The following is a 21,786-nucleotide window of genomic DNA, read 5'->3' as shown; positions in this document are numbered from 1 at the left end:
ATTGGGACGGATAGCTCAGTGGTTTCAGCATTGGCCTGCTAAACCCAGGGATGTGAGTTCAATCCTTGAAGGGGCCATTTAGGAATCCGGGGAAAAAATTGGAGATTGGTTCTGCTTTGAGCAGGGGGTTGGACTAGATGACCTCCTGAGGTCCCTTCCAACCCTGATCTTCTAAGATTCTATGATCTTAATGATTGACCTCACTCCTCCCCCACTCTCAGCACTGTGGCTGTGGCAGGTAGTGAGAGATGCCCAGTCTAAGTTCCCTGCCCAAGTCACAGCAATGGGCACTTGTGGCATGTATGGAGCATGTCCATTGTCAGCTCCCCACCCCATAGCAGTGACCTCAAAAGGAGGTAAGCTAACTTATTCATGTGCTTTTGTCAATTCCACTAGGTGCCTGTTTGTATACCTGAGTCATGGATTTTAAAGCACTTTCAAGCATTGTTTCTTAAGTTTGAGCAAAACTTCCATGTTAACTGTAGTATGACAAGGGCAACCCCATAACAAATTACAAGGGTTAACTGAATAAATATACATAGTTATGTCAGCCTATTTAATAAAACCTTAACACACAGTGACAGCTATGGGGTGCAAAAGCAACAATGTTGTAACCATGTATTCCAACATATACCTTGCATCTTCTTTTAAATTATCACTGTATTTTGATCCAGAAGAACGGATATTAAAAGGGTCAGAATTATCATGGATATGGAGAGCTTCAGCAAAGCGTCTGCAATTTAGAAAACAAAATTTTAAATGTAAAGATGGCTTTTCAATGACCAACTTATCCACTACAGAGAGGGACCAATGCTACAGATAAACAGCTTTTTGCAGGAAACTTCCTAGTTGATATATTTGGAGCTATTTCATTAAATTAGAAATAATTTGAGAAGACTTTTGATGGGAAAGGTGTAAGATTTTAGAACATGTTTCTAAAATTAATAGTTTATTGATCGTCTAGTACAGAATACTATGGGGATGATCTTGACATTTTATCAGTTCTCTGCTTCACATGGAAAAATGATCTTTTTCATACAGTTTAGATACATCCAGTTAATACTTTTGTGAAAAAGCATACCAACCCACCTGTTCCTTTCAAGGGCGAAACACTCTTCATTACACTGCAACCTGGATTATCAAAGAAAAAAATAACATTAAAACATTTCTGTATGCTTTTAAGTAAGCTTTCAAGGCGGGGAGATATCTCGGTGGTTTGAGATAACCCAGGGTTATGAGCTCAATCCTTGATGGGGCCATTTAAGGATCTGGGGCAAAAATTAGGGATTGGTCCTGCTTTGAGCGAGGCGTTGGACTAGATGACCTCCTTAGGTCCCTTCCAACCCTGATAGTCTACGATTCTATGATGACCCAATAAAATCAATCATGTTTTTATGGCAAGATTATTTGGTTACATTCACACAATTACAAGCAGTTAAAGGGTCTGAGTCAATATCCACTGAAAGCAATGGAAAAGTTTCCCTTGACTTCAATGTGTATTGAATCAGGTCCTAAACAATTAGCTCCTTGCTTCTAATCTAAACAAACTTTTACATTTAAACAAACACACACACACACACTCTCTCTCACTATGCTAAAAGAAGATTAAGGTTGCAAAGTTAAGGGGCTCAAAATTTAAGAAATGCTAGAATTAAAGTTGACTATGGAATCTTCATTCAGCTCCCTTGTGTGTATTTCTTAAGGGCATGCTTCTGCAAAGCCTATGACAGAGTCCTATCCAATACAACACAGGAAGTCTGTGACAAAGCCAGGAATAGAGCGCAGCTATTGTGCATCTCAGTCTGTGCTACCTACATTCAACCTAAAGATTACCCTGGACTCAGTTCATGGGTAACTGTGAAATTCTATGGCCTAGGACATATAGGAGATCAGACTAAAGAGCATTATGTGTCTCTCTGCAAAACTAAACTGGTCAATCTCATATGTAAGAGCAGGCATAAAATGAGAATAGGACTAACATTGGTGAACAGATGGCCTTGCTGTGCTGCAGAGTCCGGATGTGAGGTGGCAAAGTTTCTCAGTGCTCTGCTGATGTTGTCAAGATTTGGTGGCTTTAACATTCATACAGATAATAAGCTTCATGAATCAGCTCATGATTTGATAGTCACCAAAGGCCTCTGTCAGGTAGTTATTGGTTTAAATGGTTGTTGCCTTTAACCTAGTATTTGGGTTGGGACTATGGATGAGGAAGTTAGCTACTCTATCCCTGTATCATTACCTCCGAAGGTTTAGACCTGGGACTTTGTTTTGATGATCCACCCTCTGAAACTGATGGATCCAGATCACACTATCAATGGCTTCTTTCTCACAGGTCACATTGGGGGTTTACAGAAGATCTGTGACTGATGCAGCAAGAAGGAAGATGAATTCTGGTAGCAGATATCTTAGCTTGTCTCTGAACCCTCTTCAATTTATCATCATCATTCTTGAACTGTAGATATCAGAACTGTATACAGTATTCCAGCAGCGGTCACACCAATGCCAAATATAGAGGTAAATAAACCTCTCTACTCCTACTCAAGATTTCCCAGTTTATTCATCCCAGGATTATTCATTAATTTTTTTGGCCATAGCATCACACTGGGAGCTCACATTCAGCTGATTACCCACCATGATCCCCAAATCTTTTTCAGAGTCACTACTTCCCAGGATAGAGTTCCCCATCCTGTACGTATGCCATACACTCTTCATTGCTAGATATATACATTTAGCCATAGGAAAATCCATATTGTTTGTTTGTGCTCAGTTTATCAAGCAAATCCAGATTGCTCTGAATCAGTGACCTTTCCTCTTCATTATTTATCACTCCCAACCAAACCAACCCGATATATTGGGGTTTACAATAGCGGTCACTGCTCAGTGTGATCAATTTGTTGAAAGAGGTAATTGATTATATAACTGATGATTACTACTTGTGCAGCCATGTAGTTCCAGAATTCTTCAATGTATCGACAAAGTCACATCATGTCTTACTCTTTCCATCTGTTTTGTTTTTGATTCACACATTTCAGTTCCACGTTTCAATACATTGCCTTTTCACAAACAGTTTCCCTGGCAGTATCTGAGAGATGCCAGTATCTGAGAGATTCCTGATAATTACTCTTTTGATTACAGTATCCAACAATACTGATAGTCTCTAAGGTGCCACAAGTACTCCTTTTCTTTTTGAGGAGAAAAGTGTGTGCTTCCTCAACAGCAGTGACCCAAAGCAGGCAATGGTTCTCTAACAGACAAGCAGCAGTGCTGCAAACTTCCTCAGGAGCAGTGTCTGGCCCAAAGCAGGCACTGTCTCTATAATAAACAGACTCTCCTGCTGAGAGGAAAGAGGGAAAGAAGCTCAGTGGCCTATCATGCAAAAGACTTGTTACAATATCTAACTTTCCTTTCTTCCACATAAAAGAAGAATGAGATGGTTAATTTGTACAGATTTTTTCAATAAAAACCATTATGCTTCAAAGATTTCTATGGTTAATTGCCAAGAAGTCAATTAGGGCACTCCCCAAAGCTCATTTGTAGACCACCAATGGTCTGCAGATTACGGGTTGAGAATCACTGCCCTAGTAAACTAGACAAAAAGTTAACTATATGCAAATGTGGGAATAATCCAAACCAGAGGTTTCTTCAGTTCTGAGAGGACACATTTGCAATAAGATCAAGTTGTTTGTTCTCACATACTGAAAATTTTTTTTGGAGACTGATGAGAATTAGCAAGCAGTCCATCCAAGAAAAAAAGGAAAAAAAAAAAAGGTTGGGGAGGGAAAAGAAAGAAGGAAATGAGATTTCAAGGGAAAATAGCAGATTGGAGGACCCAGTGACCAAGTGCAGTATCTGAAGAAGCCGTTACATATACTTTGTATTGCTTTGTACGTAGAAATTACCAGCTGGGTTGTGCCCAAGAAGCAGAGAGATCTTGTAAAATATTCTCAGACTAGACACTTTTTACCTTTTGCATAAACAGACTAATCTGGAGAGGGTTGTCCCAGTACTTTGAGTGTGTTCTTTCCAGCAGAGAAGACAAATATCTGATTTTTGAAAAGGTTTAGTCTTGTCCAGGTACAATTTGATTGCTCTTTAACATTCAAATGGTGCAATCTGATCTCTTTAAGATGAAAAAGTTTAGGATAAAATGTGAGAGAATGGGACCCTGATAAGGAGTTTTTCTTGGACTGTAGATTACTCAATACCTTATGCTTCTGCTATTAGAGTCAGAATATCTTGAAACTATTTGAAATCTTCTAAGGGAGAAACTGGAGTACTCTATCATGCTATCCTTGGGAGAAGAGAAGGAATTCTGAGGATTCTGGCCTACAGGCACTGCTCCAGTTTGTTATCTAAACAGGAAGATCCTGTGTTCTCTACCTGAGGTGCTGATGAAACCATGACTGATGTTATTCTTAATACCACTGGAGCTGAACCTACTATGGTTTATTTATGAACTGTAGGTGCTAGAGGTATAATTGCTCTAGGGTTCTTTCAGTGATTGTGGTTCAGAAATTTTGCATTGGTTGAGGCTCACGAAAGCTTATGCTCAAATAAATTTGTTAATCTCTAAGGTGCCACAAGTACTCCTTTTCTTTTTTCATAACAGAGTAGTTAGTCTGGGGGTTCCTATGAAGGAGGGTCCATGCTGACAAGACACCCCATCGAGGTCCACCTCCATAAGGGTAAGGCAGGGGGAAAAGCTCTTACAGTGGGTAAGGGTAAGGAGATGAAAATCACATCAAATACCTGGATTCAGAGTGAGGAACCAAGTGTTTTTTTTTTTTTCAAAGGTTGAGATGCTTTGGAACAGGAGTCAGAGGTGTGGACAACCCGCACATTCGGTGTTGTATGTGAATTTTCAGAACTAATGAAACTATAGGCTTTGGTTTTGGGGTGAACTGAAATTTCCTCCTGTGAAACAAAGGACTCATTTGGATCATCACTAATCAATCAAGACTGTTGGTTCTAGGTAAGGAACTGATCTGAGAACCTATGCTGTGTAAGAGATTGAGGCAAACCTTGCAACAGTAGGGAATTCAATAAATGCACCAAAGTATACTTGCATGCGGGGGAATACCTTCCACTGCAAAACCAGAGGCAACAATGTGAGCACCAGCCTGTGTCTTGGTGCCAGCAATAACAACTTGCTCTATGGCACTCGGGCCCCTTCTGTTTCCAAGGTATTTACGGTTCCAGCCTCCCTGGAATCATAACAAGGAGCCTTTACTATCTGTCTGACTTCCTCAAAAGAGGAGAGCCTCTGAAGTGAGACTGTCAAAATCCAAGAGTCAGCAAACAAAGCTGCAGTAAAAATCTGCTCACTGTGCAAAGAAACAGCAGACAGGCTGCCTCCCTGCGGCTCAGCAGGCACCACAGCTGAGAAACAATTTATGCAATCCCTACACCCTGGCCAGATAGGTGAGAGTACAAATAAGGTGTGGTGAGGGGGCATGTGAGGAGTGTAAATTGCCTTACACTTAGTAGCCCTGGGCTGCAAAAAAATTCTGACTTTTTTTTTTGGTGCTCTTAGGCTGGTTTTTTAATGACTAAGTGACAAACCCAGTTTTGAGATGACCACAAAGTTATCCGTCTGGTGTAAAAAAAAAACAACACAGGAAATGTTAAATGTGTAATTTTCAGAAGCACACATCCTTTGTTCCATATCTGAAATACAATTCGGACAGCAGCATGCCTGCATTCAATAAAGTAGGGAAATCATTCTATATAGTAAAAAACCCCCCAAAAAACGAACAAACCCTACAAAAAAAGATTTGAAGATTCTTATGGAAACTGAATGAGAATCCTAAAATACCAGTATTGTTAAATACAGACAGGCTGTTAGAAGTTTTCCTGATTTTATTTGGGACTTTACCCATAATGCTGCACATTTTTTCAGCAACACAGAATCAGAATATCAGGGTTGGAAGGGACCTCAGGTGGTCATCTAGTCCAACCCCCTGCTCAAAGCAGGACCAATCCACAACTAAATCATCCCAGACAGGGCTTTGTCAAACCGGGCCTTAAAAATCTCTAAGGAAGGAGATTCCACCACCTCCCTAGGTAACCCATTCCAGTGCTTCACCACTCTCCTAGTGAAAAAGTTTTTCCTAATATCCAACCTAAACCTCCCCCACTGCAACTTGAGACCATTACTCCTTGTTCTGTCATCTGCTACCACTGAGAACAGTCTAGATCCATCCTCGTTGGAACCCCCTTTCAGGTAGTTGAAAGCAGCTATCAAATCCCCCCTCATTTTTCTCTTCTGCAGACTAAATAATCCCAGTTACCTCAGCCTCTCCTCATAAATCATGTGCTCTAGCCCCCTAATAATTTTTGTTGCCCTCTGCTGGGCTCTTTAAAATTTTTCCACATCCTTCTTGTAGTGTGGGGCCCAAAATTGGACACAGTACTCCAGATGAGGCCTCACCAATGCTGAATAGAGGGGAATGATCACATCCCTCCATCTGCTGGCAATGCTCCTACTTATACAGCCCAAAATGCTATTAACCTTCTTGGCAACAAGGGCACACTGTTGACTCACATCCAGCTTCTCGTCCACTGTAACCCCTACGTTCTTTTCTGCAGAACTGCTGCCTAGCCATTCGGCCCCTAGTCTGTAGTGGTGCATGGGATTCTTCCTTCCTAAGTGCAGGACTCTGCACTTGTCCTTGTTGAACCTCATCAGATTTCTTTTGCACCAATCCTCTAACTTGTCTACGTCCCTCTGTATCCTATCCCTACCCTCCAGTGCATCTACCTCTCCTCCCAGTTTAGTGTCATCTGCAAACTTGCTGAGGGTGCAATCCACACCATCCTCCAGATCATTTATGAAGATATTGAACAAAAACGGCCCCAGGACCGACCCTTGATACTAGCTGCCAACTAGACATGGAGCCATTGATCACTACCTGTTGGGCCAGCTTTCTATCCATCTTATAGTCCATTCAACTAGCCCATACTTCTTTAACTTGCTGGCAAGAATATTGTGTGAGACCATATCAAAAGCTTTGCTAAAGTCAAGGAACAACACGTCCACTGCTTTCCCTTCATCCACAGAACCAGTTATCTCAGCACAGAACGCAATTAGATTAGTCAGGCATGACTTGCCCTTGGTGAATCCATGCTGACTGTTCCTGATCACTTTCCTCTCCTTGAAGTGCTTCAAAATTGATTCATTGAGGACCTGCTCCATGATTTTTCCAGGGACTGAGGTAAGGCTGTCTGGCCTGTAATTCCCCTGATCCTCCTCCTTCCATTTTTAAAGATGGGCACTACATTAGCCTTTTCTCAGTCATCCGGGACCTCCCCCAATTGCCATGAGTTTTGAAAGATAATGGCCAATGGCTCTGCAATCACATCTGCCAACTCCTTTAGCACCCTTGGATGCAGTGCATCTGGCCCCATAGACTTGTGCTCATCCATCTTTTCTAAATAGAAAAAGCTAATGTACTCAATGCTTTTTCTGCCTTTGTCTTCAAGAACAAGGTCAGTTCCCAGACTACTGCACTGGGCAGCACAGTATGGGGAGGAGGTCACCAGCCCCCGGTAGAGAAAATAGTAGTTCAGGACATGCACATTTCAGTTCAACATTTATAGACTGCTAGAATCCCTCCCATGCTTGATTCTTCATGATTACCTTGTTTGCTTCATTTCTTTTTTGGTAATCAGCCTACTAATTTCCACGGAGTCTCCAAGTTGCAGGTCTGTTAGTTTAGTGGCTATGGATATAGCAGCTATTCTGGAAGGAAAAAAAATTGGATTTTACTTAATTCGTATGCAAAAAGATCACTTGTCAAATAGCATGGAACTACAGACTAGTAGTCCAGGTGAGACACCAGAGAAATAAATAAGTTCAAGGAGCCTGCCAGTGTACTCCATACCACTACTATGGAGTGTGGAAAAGGCAAGACTTTTTAAACTGTGTGGCCAGCTGAGATAGTAGGGGACATACACCAGCATAAGAGTCAGAGGCATTTGTGGGAGTGGGAAGTGGTGGCTGACATGCAAGACTCTAAGCTATACAAGAACAGGACTCCACTCCTAACTACCCTTTGTAGAGAAAACACCAAGAGAGAGAGACGCAAACAAGGAATGCATGCAGAAAAGCCGAGGAATGAAAGATGTCAGGGAAATCATCATTTTTGTAGATTTTACACAAAATGCATTTATGTTGCATCTTGGTAAAAATGTAACGTGTCAACTGGGAAGATTGCACAATTACATTCTAAAGCTAAGTTGGATGAAGCCTGGTTTATGCTTTGATTGAAGATATCAAAGGAAACCCGGGTGTTCAGAAAGTGGTGTGGGAGATGCGGCAGATTGCATGCTATTGAATACATGCTACTGGAGGTGTTAACTTTAAAACGTGATGTAAAACTAAGACTCTTACCAGAGTCACTTAAATACCCCATGGCACTTTGCAGAAGAGTAAAGAAGTTAACCCACTTTCTGGTCAAATGTCAGTATCATTTGGGGGGAGGGTTAGCTCAGTGGTTTGAGCATTGGCCTGCTAAACCCAGGGTTGTGAGTTCAATCCCTGAGGGGGCCATTTAGGGATCGGGGGCAAAAAATGGGGATTGGTCCTGCTTTGAGCAGGGGGTTGGACTAGATGACCTCCTGAGGTCCCTTCCAACCCTGATATTCTATGTTTCTATCTGCCTAACTAATATCCCTACAGTTTCATTTGTGAAAAAAATTCTTCATATCCCTGTTAAAAAAAAGTGTAAAACAACTGTCACATTTCAACCCTCATAACACTATATTTTAATTGTGAATAACAATCCCTGAAAATACAGTTAACACCACACTTTGGGAACATTTTAGGAAGAAAAGCATTACACAAACACTAATGAAACAGTATCAACTCTATAGGTAAAAGTTCGAGACAATTTCCATTCTAATTCTAGTCTTGATCACCCTGACCACCAATATCTAACTTTCTGTGAAGAAAAAACAACATTGATTTTCTTCCTGAAATTTCTCATGTTTATAGTGAATCTTAACAGGTGAATTTCTAAAGAAAAATTGAAGTTAATATGGCATGTCAATTTTAAAATAAATTTGAAAGGGAAGAATTTTGTCTTACTTGAGAATTTTCTCTCTTGCCACTCTTCATGTCAGACAGTCTCCACAGTGGAGAGCCACTGTCAGACTATCTGAGATGGAGGGCCCTAGAAAGAAAATACTCAGATAAGAGAATTTTCCCTTCTTCATTTCCTTCATATGGCAGCTTTCACAGAGGCATGCAGAAAGCAGTTAATCATCCTTAGGGAGGGAGGGGAGGATACAAGTCAATTATGTAAAAAATTAAGACACTGGGAGGCACCATGTTCCATAACAGACTTCTACTAAATGCATCAGCAGAGGAAAAGATGTTGATTATACTATTTTGAGGAAGTATGGATGGAAGGCCATATAATGGCCCTTACAGACCTCCTCACCCATGAAATTGCTGCTCCTTCCACAGAGTAAGCAGTATTGGAAGGAGCTCTGAATGCCTTGCGTATACCCAAACACCTTTACCCCAGACAGCCTTTTCACATCCAACTTAATGCTCTTCCATTACCTTAGAACAGGTGCAGTCAATTATTTTTTGTCAATGTCCAAATTTCTTGGTCAAGGTCCAGACTCCACAGAAAATAATAAAAAAACCCCTAACAATGATAAGTAAATGAAAAGGTTTTGGGGTCTGTTCAAAAGTGTCTGGTGGTCCAAATTTTGCCTGCAGTCCACCTATTGACTACCCGTGCCTTAGTGACTACCAGAGTGACAACACCACTTTCTATTATAGGAGGAAGATGATGGTGACCTTGGAAATGAAGTCTTGGTCAGTTCAAAGAACTATCATGTTTGACAAAATATGTGTAACTCATGTATCATTGAGAGTTCAAAATCCCCCGGCCAAGGAAAGTGGTTCTTAAAGGGACAGCAAAATGTCTATACCATCTGTAAATCAGGCTATCCTTTTGCCATTAGGGCTCCCCTTGAAGTCTTAAAACCCCTCACAAGATGTTCTTCCCTGAAATATCTTCTAAAGAAAGGAAGAAACGTTTAAATGAGAAAGATACCTCAGGCTCTCAGAATTTAGCGCAGATGGGAATCTAACTTTGTAGGTTTGTGTGTGTTGTAGAAAACAAAACTTCTTGTTGAGTTGCAGAAGAGCTGTCTAATTCTTTCTTCCCTGTCTGGTTTTATGAGGATGTGAGTAAGATTCAGGAATCCTGCTTGCACCCGAAGGACCAAAAGGACTTAATCACCCAGTCTAAGGTTGAGCCTAATGCAGCCTCCTTCATAAAGGAGCACAATCATACCATCCTGCCAAACCCACATATAAAAGAATTAATCAGACAGAAGTTGGATACAGGGGCCTTAGCCCTGGGAGTGTTGACTGTGACCTCTTATTTTGTAGAGTGATTCTCAATTGGGAGCATACAGGGAAAAAAAATGAGAACCTAAATAATATCTACTTGAAACTGGATTTTGCTAACTGCTTCTTTTGGGATTTATGCTTCACCTGATTCTTAAGATTTACTGAATGTTCAAAATTCTAATGTAGTTGCCTGGGGACTACTGCAGCTCCACCTGCAGAAACTGGACTTGCAGACTGACACCCTTCCACATATTCTATGAGTAAAATCTTTGGGTAGTATATAAACAAAACTGTCACTGCGTCTGTGAACAAGGGAAATATCCCCTTTCTTCTTCCAGTCAGAGAATCTTCAGACAACCTTGCTTCAGTAGGTTTTTCCTTTTGAAGCTGCTGCTGCTCCTCCAGAAGCTAGTGTAGCGATTATGCATTAGGAAGAGGCTGATTTCTGAAAGTTGGAAAATCAAGGCTGGGTTTCTCTGGAAAATCATCCAACTCCCAAAGCCTCTCTTGACTTTGAGTTTTCATTTCCCAAATCAGTGGAGATCTTCCCCAGCATCACTCTCTCTTGATAGTCAGTCACCTCAAGAAAACTGATACTTGAAAAGATCAGAAAAAGGATATTCTATAGAATTTACTCACTGAATCCAGAACAAGTTTATTCTTTCCCTAACGTTAAAATAAACAAAAACAATATTGTCAGCACCAAAATCCTTTGACACATCAGAAGATGAAGGATGATATAGTCTATCTCCTACACATCACAACAACAAAGCCAGTTCTGTATAGAGAGAGATTTTGGAAAGTGCATAAGATTCTTTGTGGAACAAAGAGAAAAGATCACATGCAGGCCATTCTAATTCTCAAGAAGTATGTAAAGGGATTAATATTCCAGATGGAAATAGTGAAATTCATCATTACTGCATTGCTCTCACAGGACTTCAGAATATGAAGATAAACCTCCTGGAGGTCTACTGAAGATATGATCAAAGAGAGTTTCCACAGACACTTCATCTTCTGCTACAGCAGGAAACTTTTTCACTACAAAGACTCAGCTTCTTGTACAGGTATTTCACAAAGATCATGTTATCCCTCCCTTTAAGTGAAAGGAACACGTGATTACCCTTGTCTGGATGGCCGTCTTCTAAGGTCCGATTCACAGGTCAGTACTATGCATGGTCTAGCACCTCTGCTAAATACCTTCAGGAACATGACCTTGAGCAAACTAGAAACAGCGAGCAAATGTACTGCCCTCACAAAGTTGCATTATCTACAGTATGCACTGGTCATTGTCCAAGACAAAATCTTTACTTCAGAAGAGAGTAGCGAATATAGTTGTCACTGATTTGTCAAACAATAGCACACCTCTCCTACAGTAAACTTCTTTACTCCTGGGCTAGTCATGCATGGATACTCTGCATAAATCTTGCTTCGCTTCCAGCCTGCAACTGTAGCAAATCAGTATAAAAAGATCTCAGTCCAGAGTCAATGGTAGTATCCCATTTTGGAACCCACCATCAGGTAGCTCCAGAAAAGCTCATCATTAGAATGGATACCAGATTTGAGAGACCTAGATATATAGCTTTAAGCTAAAGTAGTATAACAATATTCATTTAAGAGGTCATGCATTTATTATAGATGAGCTGGTAGTGTCACCTACAGTTAACGCTACCCACCACGTACCATTATAAGACCTTGGATTCAATTGCTTGTAAACTTTGTCAAACTAACGGTTTGGGCTGAAATTTTCCACAGTGGGTATGTAACCCAGGTTGCTGCTGCCTTTTTTTTTTTTTTTTTTAAATTTTAGCCAAAACTGTTCAGTCATTTCTCAGAATCAGTTTAGGGAAAAATATTTTGTCCATGTTAAAAAATTCTTACAACTGTTTAGTTGAGCAATTCCAGTGCCTGGAGCATAGAATTGAAATATTGGGAGCACAGAATTGAAATTTGGCAGAGAGAGTTGCCTTGGTGCCCAAGATGTGCTTTTTGCTTTCACCATGAAAATCCACCCATATTTCACCAAGTTATAAGCATTTGAAAATGGCACTTTTCATACGCTCAGTAGAGCATTCCCAGAGTCTATATTCTCTGAAGATTGCATCTACCACGAGCATGCTCCAGCCCAAGGCTATAAAGCTAAGCAGGACTTTCCATGAACTTGCTCCTCCCAGATGCCAGGTGTTGCTGTGTCTGTGGACACATGAACTGAGAGCAGGGAGACTGTCACTACTGTGTTTTCAATACTCCAGGCAAATTAGAAGTGAAGCAGAAAAACGGTTACCTACCTTTTGTAAAAAAAGGTTACCTATCTTTCATAACTATTGTTCTTCAAGATGTTGCTCATGTCCATTCTAATTAAGTGTGTGTGTGCTGTGTGCACAGTAGCCGGAAGGTTTTTCCCCTAGGGTTGGTTCAGGTGCTCTTAGAGAGCTCCATGGAGCCATATATAGGGTCCTTCAATTCCTTCTTGCCGGCATTGCTCCGACAGAGGGGTAGGTGAGTGGGTCTTGGAATGGACATGAGCAATACATCTCGAAGAACAATAGTTATGAAAGGTAGATGTCACGGAGTGTGGGGGAGTCCAGGCCCTGCACCCCTCTTCCTGGGATCCACTGAGACTCTCAGCCAGCCAGTAAAACAGAAGGTTTATTGGACAACAGGAACACAGTCCAAAACAGAGCTTGTGGGTACACCCAGGACCCCTCAATCACGTCCTTCTGGGGGAGCAGGGAGCTTAGACCCCAGCCCTGGGGTTCCCTGTGTTCCTCCACCCAGCCCCAAACTGAAAACTAAACCCACACAGCAGGTTCCCTGCTGCAGTCTCCGTCTACATTCCTGGGCAGAGGTGTTACCTCCCCCTCCCGGCTCAGGTGACAGGCTCTCAGGTCTCCCATCCCCAGGGCACATTCCCAGGTCAACACTCCCGCCTCCCTGCTGAGTCACATCGTCACAGTAGGTAACCATTTTTTCTTTTTTGAGTGCTTGCTCATGTTGATTCAAATTAGGTGACACCCAAGCAGGAACTTGGAGGTGGGGTTGGAGTTCATGGATTCACTAATTGAAGCACTGCTCTGCCGAAGGCCGCATCGTCCCTAGCCTGCTGGGTAATGGTATAGTGAGAGGTAAAAGTGTGGATTGATGATCACGTTTCAGCCCTGAAAATTTCTTCGGTTGGAACCTGGGTGGCGAATGCTGCTGAAGATGCCTGCACCCTCGTGGTGTGCACTGTCAGCAATGGGGCAGATACTTTAGCCAGATTGTAGCATGTCCAGATATAGGATGTGATTCATGATGAAATTCTTTGAGAAGACACTGGGAGCCCCTTCGTTCTGTCTACTACTGCGACAAGTAGTTGCTTAGATTTTCAGAACAGCTTTGTCTGTTCGATATAGAAAGCTAACGCCCGGCGAACATCCAAAGAGTGGAGTTTTTGCTCCCAGCTATTTGCGTGTGTCTTAGGATAAAAAAACTGGAAGAAAAATGTCCTGATTAACATGAAACTGGGAGACAACCTTCAGGAGGAAGCTGAACCTTGTCCTTATAGTAAGTAGGTTCAGATGTTAAGACCTTAAGCTTGGGAACCCTGCTGGTAGAGGTTATTGCCAGCAGAAATGCTACCTTCCATGAGAGAGAGAGCATGCGCGCGCAACAAGCATGTTGCTAGTGGTTCAAAGGGGGGCCCCATTAGTCTGGAAAGAACAAGGTTAAGGTCCCAGGCTGGGATTGGTTGTCATATAGCCTTTCAAGTCCCTTAAGAAAGTGTCCAGCTATTGGGTTGGTGACAGCCTATTGGCCAGATGTGCCTGAGTGAAAGGCAGAAAATGGCAGCCAAGTGGACTTTTACTGATGACACAGAGAGCCCCTGTTGCTTCAACTGCAGAAGATAATCCAAGATATGAGGTATTGATGAGGGCATAGGAGACGTGTCTCTCTGCGATGACCAAATCATGAATCTCCTCAATTTGGCTAGGTAGGTAGCCCTAGTAGACAGTTTCCTATTGCCAAGGAGGACTTCCCTAAATGGATCAGAGCAAGCAAACTCAATCGGATTTAGCCATGGAGCTTCTAAGCCGTGAGGTGGAGAGATTTGAGGTTGGAATGCTGAGGGCGGCTGTGGTCCTGGGTTATCAGGTCCGGGAGCAGTGGCAGTGTGATCGGAGTTGTAGTAGGAAGAGAGCATGAGACATAAGCCCTTGTATCAGAGGCCTGGTATGAGGCAGGACCTGCTCACAGAATCTGGCAAGAACAGGGCTGATATTACAGGAATACACATTCCTAAGAAGTGCTAGTCACAGAGTACTCACACAAACATTTCCAGATATCAAGTGGTACCAGAACATCCTGATATCAAAGATGGTATAAAAACATTCCCCAAGGATAATAGGATAACACTGACCCCTCCTAAAAGATAAGGTCAAGGATGACAGTACATAATGCAGATGTTTTGATCAAACCATCATGTACAAGATGATGAGTGATAACTAATGAGGAGGCTGTAACTACGTCAGAGGGGCAGTACTCACATGCTTGTATCAAGATATAAAGATGTATCTCAGAGGGAGTATCTTTGTCTAGCCTAGGGAGGAATGGGAAAGTCCCACTGTTCACTGAGCTGGTCCATTGTTACAGGCATACATGTATTAGTGGTTCGGTAGAGTCTACGGGATACTAGTACTATGCTTCGTAGACAATAAATCTGGCTTGGTGCTTTCATCCCTTAACGGATCTTGTGATCATTGGGTGGTTTGCTTGAGCTCTGCCATGCTAGCTGTCTGCACAGGCCTGGGGCAGCACACAAAGGGAACACACACACACACACAGCCAAACATCTCATCATAGGAGTTTCTACTGACAGCTCCAGAAGAGACGTGTACCAGTGCTGATGTGGCCAGCCTGGAGCTACCAATATCAGAGGCTTCATCCCTCCGAACCTTGAGTAGCACTTGTGAACCAGTGGAATGGGTGGAAGTGTGTAAAGGAGGTGGTCTTTCCAAGGGAGAAGGAACATGTCCACGATCGAGCCCGGGCTGTGATTCAGGAAGGAACAGAACTGTGGACACTTCCTGTTGTTTCTTGTCATGAACAAGTTTATCTGGGGAGTTCCTCACTGTTGAAAGATGGTGTTCATGATGTCTGGGTGGATGGACCACTCGTGGTTGTGAAAGGACCTGCTGAGATGATCTGCCAACTCATTCTGAGTTCCAGGGAGATAAGATGCCTCCAAGTGTATCGAGTGGGCTATGCAAAAGTCCCACAGTTTGAGAGCTTCCTGGCACAGGGGAGAGGAGCATGCTCCCCCTGTCTGTTTATATAAAACATCGCTGTTGTATTGTCTGTCATGACTGACACACATCTCCCCTCCAGGTGAGTTTGGAAGGTCTGGCATGCCAGACGGACTGTCCTCAGCTACCTGACATTGATGTGAAGTGAGAGCTCTGCTCGGGACCAGAGGCCGAGTCCTGAGCTCCCCCAGATGTGCTCCTCACCCATCGCTGATGGGTCCGTGACCAGGAAAAGAGGTGGTTGAGGTCTGGAGAAGGGAATCCCTACACACACAGCTTGCAAGTTGAGCCACCATAGGAGAGACTTGAGAACCAGCTGGAAAAGAGTAACTACGTTGTCTAGACTGTCCTGGTTTGGTCAATACACTGATGCTAGCCATGCCTGAAGGGGTCAGAGCCTCAGTCTGGCATGTTTCACTGCATAAATACAGGCGGCCATATGGCCGAGGAGCTTCAGGCAATTCCTTGCCGTGGTGGTATGAAATCGTCCGATACCTTGTATGATGCTGCAAAGGGTCTGAAACCATGACTCTGGTAGGAACACACTCACCTGTCTTGAGTCCAACACTGCCTTTATGAACTCTACCCTCTGAGTGCGGAACAGGATTGATTTCTGCACATTCAGTAGAAGGCCAAGGTTATCGAAAGTTGATCTTATCAGGCTCACACGCAACTCCACTTGTGTTCCGCCTTGAAGGTCTCAGGCGTGGAGGGTGCCTCCAAAGCCTCTCCGTGACTCTCCTGGGGAGGGGAGTCCTGCGGAACCAGACTTGACTGACCCCTTGGTAGAGCAGGAGTCAATTGTGCCGGGGTAGGTGGTGCAGTACTTGAGTGGCCCAATGCAGGTCTCACTATGCTTGAGTCTTTCAATCCCAGACTCATTGTGGGTGAGTCTGGCTTCTTATTCTTGTGGAGTGGTGCCGCGCACTACCATGTGCGGAGCCCCTGTGCAGGGAGCCCTGCCAGTGCCGAGTTTCTCTATCAGAGTCATTTCTTGGCTCCAAAGTTTCCTGTATCGATGCCAGAGCACTGCACACAGATGTTGAGGCACTAGGTGTCAGTTCAGCTGAACTTGGCTCTGAGTGGGGACAGAGGGTGGCCCCCCTCATAAGGATTTTTAACTGTTGGTCTCTTTCTTTTTGAGTCCTGGGGCGGAATCCCCTACAGATCTTGCAACAGTCCTCCTAATGTGATTTACCCAGACACTTCAAGCAGGAAAGGTGAGTGTCACTGCTGGGCATAGGCTTTTTACAAGCCGCATAGGGTTTAAACCCTGGAGACCGAGGCATACCCTCATACCGGGGAGAAAGTAGAGAAAACGGGGGGTAACCCCTAGAACAATTCCTTATTGGGATTCTAACTATACAATGACTAAACTAACTACAACTAACTGATTTAACTATTTACAGAGCACAGTCTGAAAAGCTGGACGTGCACAAGTCCATGGGGCCGGACGAGTTGCATCCGAGAGTGCTAAAGGAATTGGCGGCTGTGATTGCAGAGCCATTGGCCCTTATCTTTGAAAACTCGTGGCGAACGGGGGAAGTCCCGGATGACTGGAAAAAGACTAATGTAGTGCCAATCTTTAAAAAACGGAAGAAGGAGGATCCTGGGAACTACAGGCCAGTCAGCCTCACTTCAGTCCCCGGAAAAATCATGGAGCAGGTCCTCAAAGAATCAATCCTGAAGCACTTACATCGAGGAAAGTGATCAGGAACACTCAGCATGGATTCACCAAGGGAAGGTCATGCCTGACTAATCTAATCGCCTTCTATGATGAGATTACTGGTTCTGTGGATGAAGGGAAAGCAGTGGATGTATTGTTTTTTGACTTTAGCAAAGCTTTTGACACGGTCTCCCACAGTATTCTTGTCAGCAAGTTAAAGAAGTACAGGCTGGATGAATGCACTATAAGGTGGGTAGAAAGTTGGCTAGATTGTCAGGCTCAACAGGTAGTGATCAATGGCTCCATGTCTAGTTGGCAGCTGGTGTCAAGTGGAGTGCCCCAGGGTCCTGGGGCCGGTTTTGTTCAATATCTTCATAAATGATCTGGAGGATGGTGTGGATTGCATTCTCAGCAAATTTGCGGATGATACTAAACTGGGAGGAGTGGTAGATACGCTGGAGGGCAGGGATAGGATACAGAGAGACCTAGACAAATTGGAGGATTGGGCCAAAAGAATTCTGATGAGGTTCAATAAGGATAAGTGCAGGGTCCTGCACTTAGGACGGAAGAACCCAATGCACAGCTACAGACTAGGGACCGAATGGCTAGGCAGCAGTTCTGCGGAAAAGGACCTAGGGGTGACAGTGGACGAGAAGCTGGATATGAGTCAACAGTGTGCCCTTATTGCCAAGAAGGCCAATGGCATTTTGGGATGTATAAGTAGGGGCATAGCGAGCAGATCGAGGGACGTGATCGTTCCCCTCTATTCGACATTGGTGGGGCCTCATCTGGAGTACTGTGTCCAGTTTTGGGCCCCACACTACAAGAAGGATGTGGATAAATTGGAAAGAGTCCAGCGAAGGGCAACAAAAATGATTAGGGGTCTGGAACACATGACTTATGAGGAGAGGCTGAGGGAGCTGGGATTGTTTAGTCTGCAGAAGAGAAGAATGAGGGGGGATTTGATAGCTGCTTTCAACTACCTGAGAGGTGGTTCCAGAGAGGATGGTTCTAGACTATTCTCAGTGGTAGAAGAGGACAGGACAAGGAGTAATGGTCTCAAGTTGCAGTGGGGGAGGTTTAGGTTGGATATTAGGAAAAACTTTTTCACTAGGAGGGTGGTGAAACACTGGAATGCGTTGCCTAGGGAGGTGGTGGAATCTCCTTCCTTAGAAGTTTTTAAGGTCAGGCTTGACAAAGCCCTGGCTGGGATGATTTAATTGGGGATTGGTCCTGCTTTTGAGCACGGGGTTGGAATAGATGACCTCCTGAGGTCCCTTCCAACTCTGATATTCTATGATTCTATGACCACTATGGAGAAGGTTTGCCGAAGCAAGAGAAAATGAGTGTTCCAGCTTACAGGTGGTAAGAAAGAACTCAAGTGGCAATGAGTTGGCAGGACCCTGTATATGGCGCCATGGAGGCACAACTCCACGGAACACCTGAACCGAACCGACTCAATGGGAACCGCGAGGGAAAAACACTTCCAGCTACTGTGCACGTGGCATGGACACACGTAATTGCAATCGACACGAGCAAGGACTCAAAGAAGAACTGTTGCTCTTTGAGATGTGTTACTCATGTCCATTCCATTCTAGGTTTGTGCATGCCTACATGCACCGCTGTCAGAATTTTTTGCCTTAGCAGTATTCATAGGGCTGGCTCTGGTGCCCTCTGGAATCCCATACTCATAGAATCTTATAAGATTAAGGTTGGAAGAGACCTCAGGAGGTCATCTAGTCCAACCCCCTGCTCAAAGCAGGACCAACCACAGCTAAATCATCCTAGCCAGGGCTTTGTCAAGCCGGGCCTTAAAATCCTCTAAGGATGTTGATTCCATCACCTCCCTAGGTAACCCATTCCAGTGCTTCACCACCCTCCTAGTGAAATAGGTTTTCCTAATATACAACCTAAACCTCCCCCACTACAACTTGAGACCATTACTTCTTGTTCTGTCATCTGCCACCACTGAGAACAGCCGAGCTCCATCCTCTTTTGAACCCCCCTTCAGGTAGTTGAAGGTTGTCATAAAATCCCCCCTTACTCTTCTCTTCTGTAGACTAAATAACCCCAGTTCCCACAGCCTCTCCTCATAAATCATGTGCCTCAGCCCCCTAATCTCCAATTTGTCCACTTCCTTTCTGTAGTGGGGGCCCCAAAATTGGATGCAATACTCCAGATGTGGCCTCACCAGTGCCGAATAGAGGGGAGTAATCACTTCCCTCGATCTGCTGGCAATGCTCCTACTAATGCAGCCAAATATCCAATGAGCCTTCTTGGCAACAAGGGCACACTGTTGACTCATATCCAACTTCTCGACCACTGTAGTACCCAGGCCCTTTTCTGCAGAACTGCCTCTTAGCCAGAAGGTCACCAACCTGTAGCAGTGCATGGGATTCTTTCATCCTAAGTACAGGACTCTGCACTTGTCCTTGTTCAACCTCATCAGATTTCTTTTGGCCCAATCCTCCAACTTGTCTAGGTCACTCTGGGCCCTCTAGCGTATCTACCTCTCCTCCCAGCTTAGTGTCATCTGTGAATCCATCCCATCATCCAGATCCTTAATGAAGATATTGAACAAAAACGGCCCCAGGACCGAAAGCTGGGGCACTCCACTTCATACCGGCTGCCAACTAGAGATCAAGCCATTGATCACTACCTGTTGTGCCAGACGATCTAACCAGCTTTCTATCTATCTTATAGTCCATTCTTTAACTTGCTGGCAAGAATACTGTGGGAGATTGTATCAAAAGTGTTGCTAAAGTCAAGGTATATCACATCCACATATGCTTTTCCCATATCCACAGAGCCAGTTATCTCATTATAGAAAGCAATCAGGTTGGTCAGGCATGACTTGTCCTTGGTGAATGTTGACTGTTCCTGATCACTTTCCTCTACAAGTGCTTCAAAATGGATTCCTTGAGGACCTGCTCCATGATTTTTCCAGGGACTGAGGTGAGGCTAACCAGCTGTAGTTCCCCGGATTCTCCTTCTTCCTTTATTTTAAAGATGGGCACTGTATTTGCCTTTTTCCACTTGTCTGGGACCTCTCCCAATCGCCACGAGTTTTCAGAGATAATGGCCAATGGCTCTGCAATCACATCAGCACCCTCAGATGCACTGACTTCTGCAATACCAGCTTTTCCAAATAGTCCTTAACCTGTTCTTTCACCACTGAGGGCTCCTTCCCATATTGTGTTGCCCAGTGCAGCAGTCTGGCAGCTGACCTTGTCTGTGAAAGCATTGAGTACTTCAGCTTTTTCCACATAATCTGTCACTAGGTTGTCTCCCCCGATTCAGTAAGGGTCCCACACTTTCTCTGACCTTCTTGTTGCTAACATACCTGTAGAAACCCTTCTTGTTACCCTTCACTTCCCTTGCTAGCTGCAACTCCAATTGTGATTTGGCCTTCCTGATTACATCCCTGCATGCTCGAGCAATATTTTTATACTGCTCTCTAGTCATCTGTCCAAGTTTCCACTTCTTGTAAGTTTCCTTTTTGTGTCTAAGCTCACCGAAGATTTCTCTGTAAAGCCAAGCTGGTAGCCTGCCATATTTGCTATTCTTTCTGCACATTGGGATGGTCTGTTCCTAAGCCCTCAATAATACTTCTTTAAAATACCATCAGCTCTCCTGGACTCCTTTCCCCCTCATATTAGTCTCCCAGGGGTTCCTGTCCATCAGTTCCCTGAGGGAGTCAAAGTCTGCTTTTCTGAAGTCCAGGGTCCATGTTCTGCTACTCTCTTTTCTTCCTTTTGTCAGGATCCTGAACTTGAATATCTCATGGTCACTGCAGCTCAGATTGCCACCCATTTCTACTTCCCCTACCAATTCGTCCCTGTTTGTGAGCAGCAGGTCAACAGAAGCATGGCTCCTAGCTGGTTCCTCCAGCACTTGCACCAGGAAGTTGTCCCCAAAACCCTCCAAAAACTTCCTGGATTGTCTGGGCACTGCTGTATTGCTCTCTCAGCAGATGTCAGGCAATTGAAGTCCCCCATGAGAACCAAGCCTGTGATCTGGAAACTTCTGTTAGTTGTCCGAAGAAAGCCTCGTCTACCTCATCTTCCTGGTCTGATGGTCTATAGCAGACACCCACCACGACAACACCCTTGTTGTGCTCACCTCTAAGATTAATCCAAAGTCTCTCAACAGGCTTTTCTCTAGTTTCATACTGGAGCTCTGAGCAATCATATGGCCCTCTTACGTACAGTGAAACTCCTCCACCTTTTCTCCCCCGCCTGTCTTTCCTGAACAGTTTATACCAATCCATGCACTGGTATAAGGGGCACCATTGTCCCTATGCCCTCTCACTTTCTTCTTGCCAGTAACTCTGACAGAGGAGTAGCGGGGGGGTAATGGAAAGGACATGAGCAACACATCTTGAAGAACAACAGTTACGAAAGGTAGGTAACTGTTTTTTCTTCTTTGAATGCTTGCTCATGTTGATTCCATTCTAGATGACTCAG

At 43.9% G+C, this 21,786-nt stretch overlaps 1 protein-coding gene across 2 annotated transcripts in view; it reads right to left on the bottom strand.

The window, feature by feature from the left end:
- Nucleotides 1-21,786, bottom strand: part of NFX1 (nuclear transcription factor, X-box binding 1) — a 229,281-nt gene that overhangs the window by 45,850 nt on the left and 161,645 nt on the right. For both annotated transcript variants that reach the window (XM_084619772.1, XM_084619773.1), the window contains 3 exons: nt 7,640-7,741; nt 1,090-1,131; nt 635-733 (listed from right to left, as the gene is read on the bottom strand). In XM_084619772.1, the coding sequence (XP_084475898.1) occupies nt 635-733; nt 1,090-1,131; nt 7,640-7,741 (243 nt within the window). The remainder of the gene's footprint in view (nt 1-634; nt 734-1,089; nt 1,132-7,639; nt 7,742-21,786) is intronic.

The sequence above is a fragment of the Lepidochelys olivacea genome (assembly GCF_965140295.1).
Source record: "Lepidochelys olivacea isolate rLepOli2 genome assembly, chromosome: 2".
In the NCBI taxonomy this organism is placed as follows: Eukaryota; Metazoa; Chordata; order Testudines; family Cheloniidae; genus Lepidochelys; species Lepidochelys olivacea.
The sequence above is the reverse complement of the archived record's forward strand: the minus strand, read 5'-3'. Positions and strand labels throughout refer to the sequence as shown.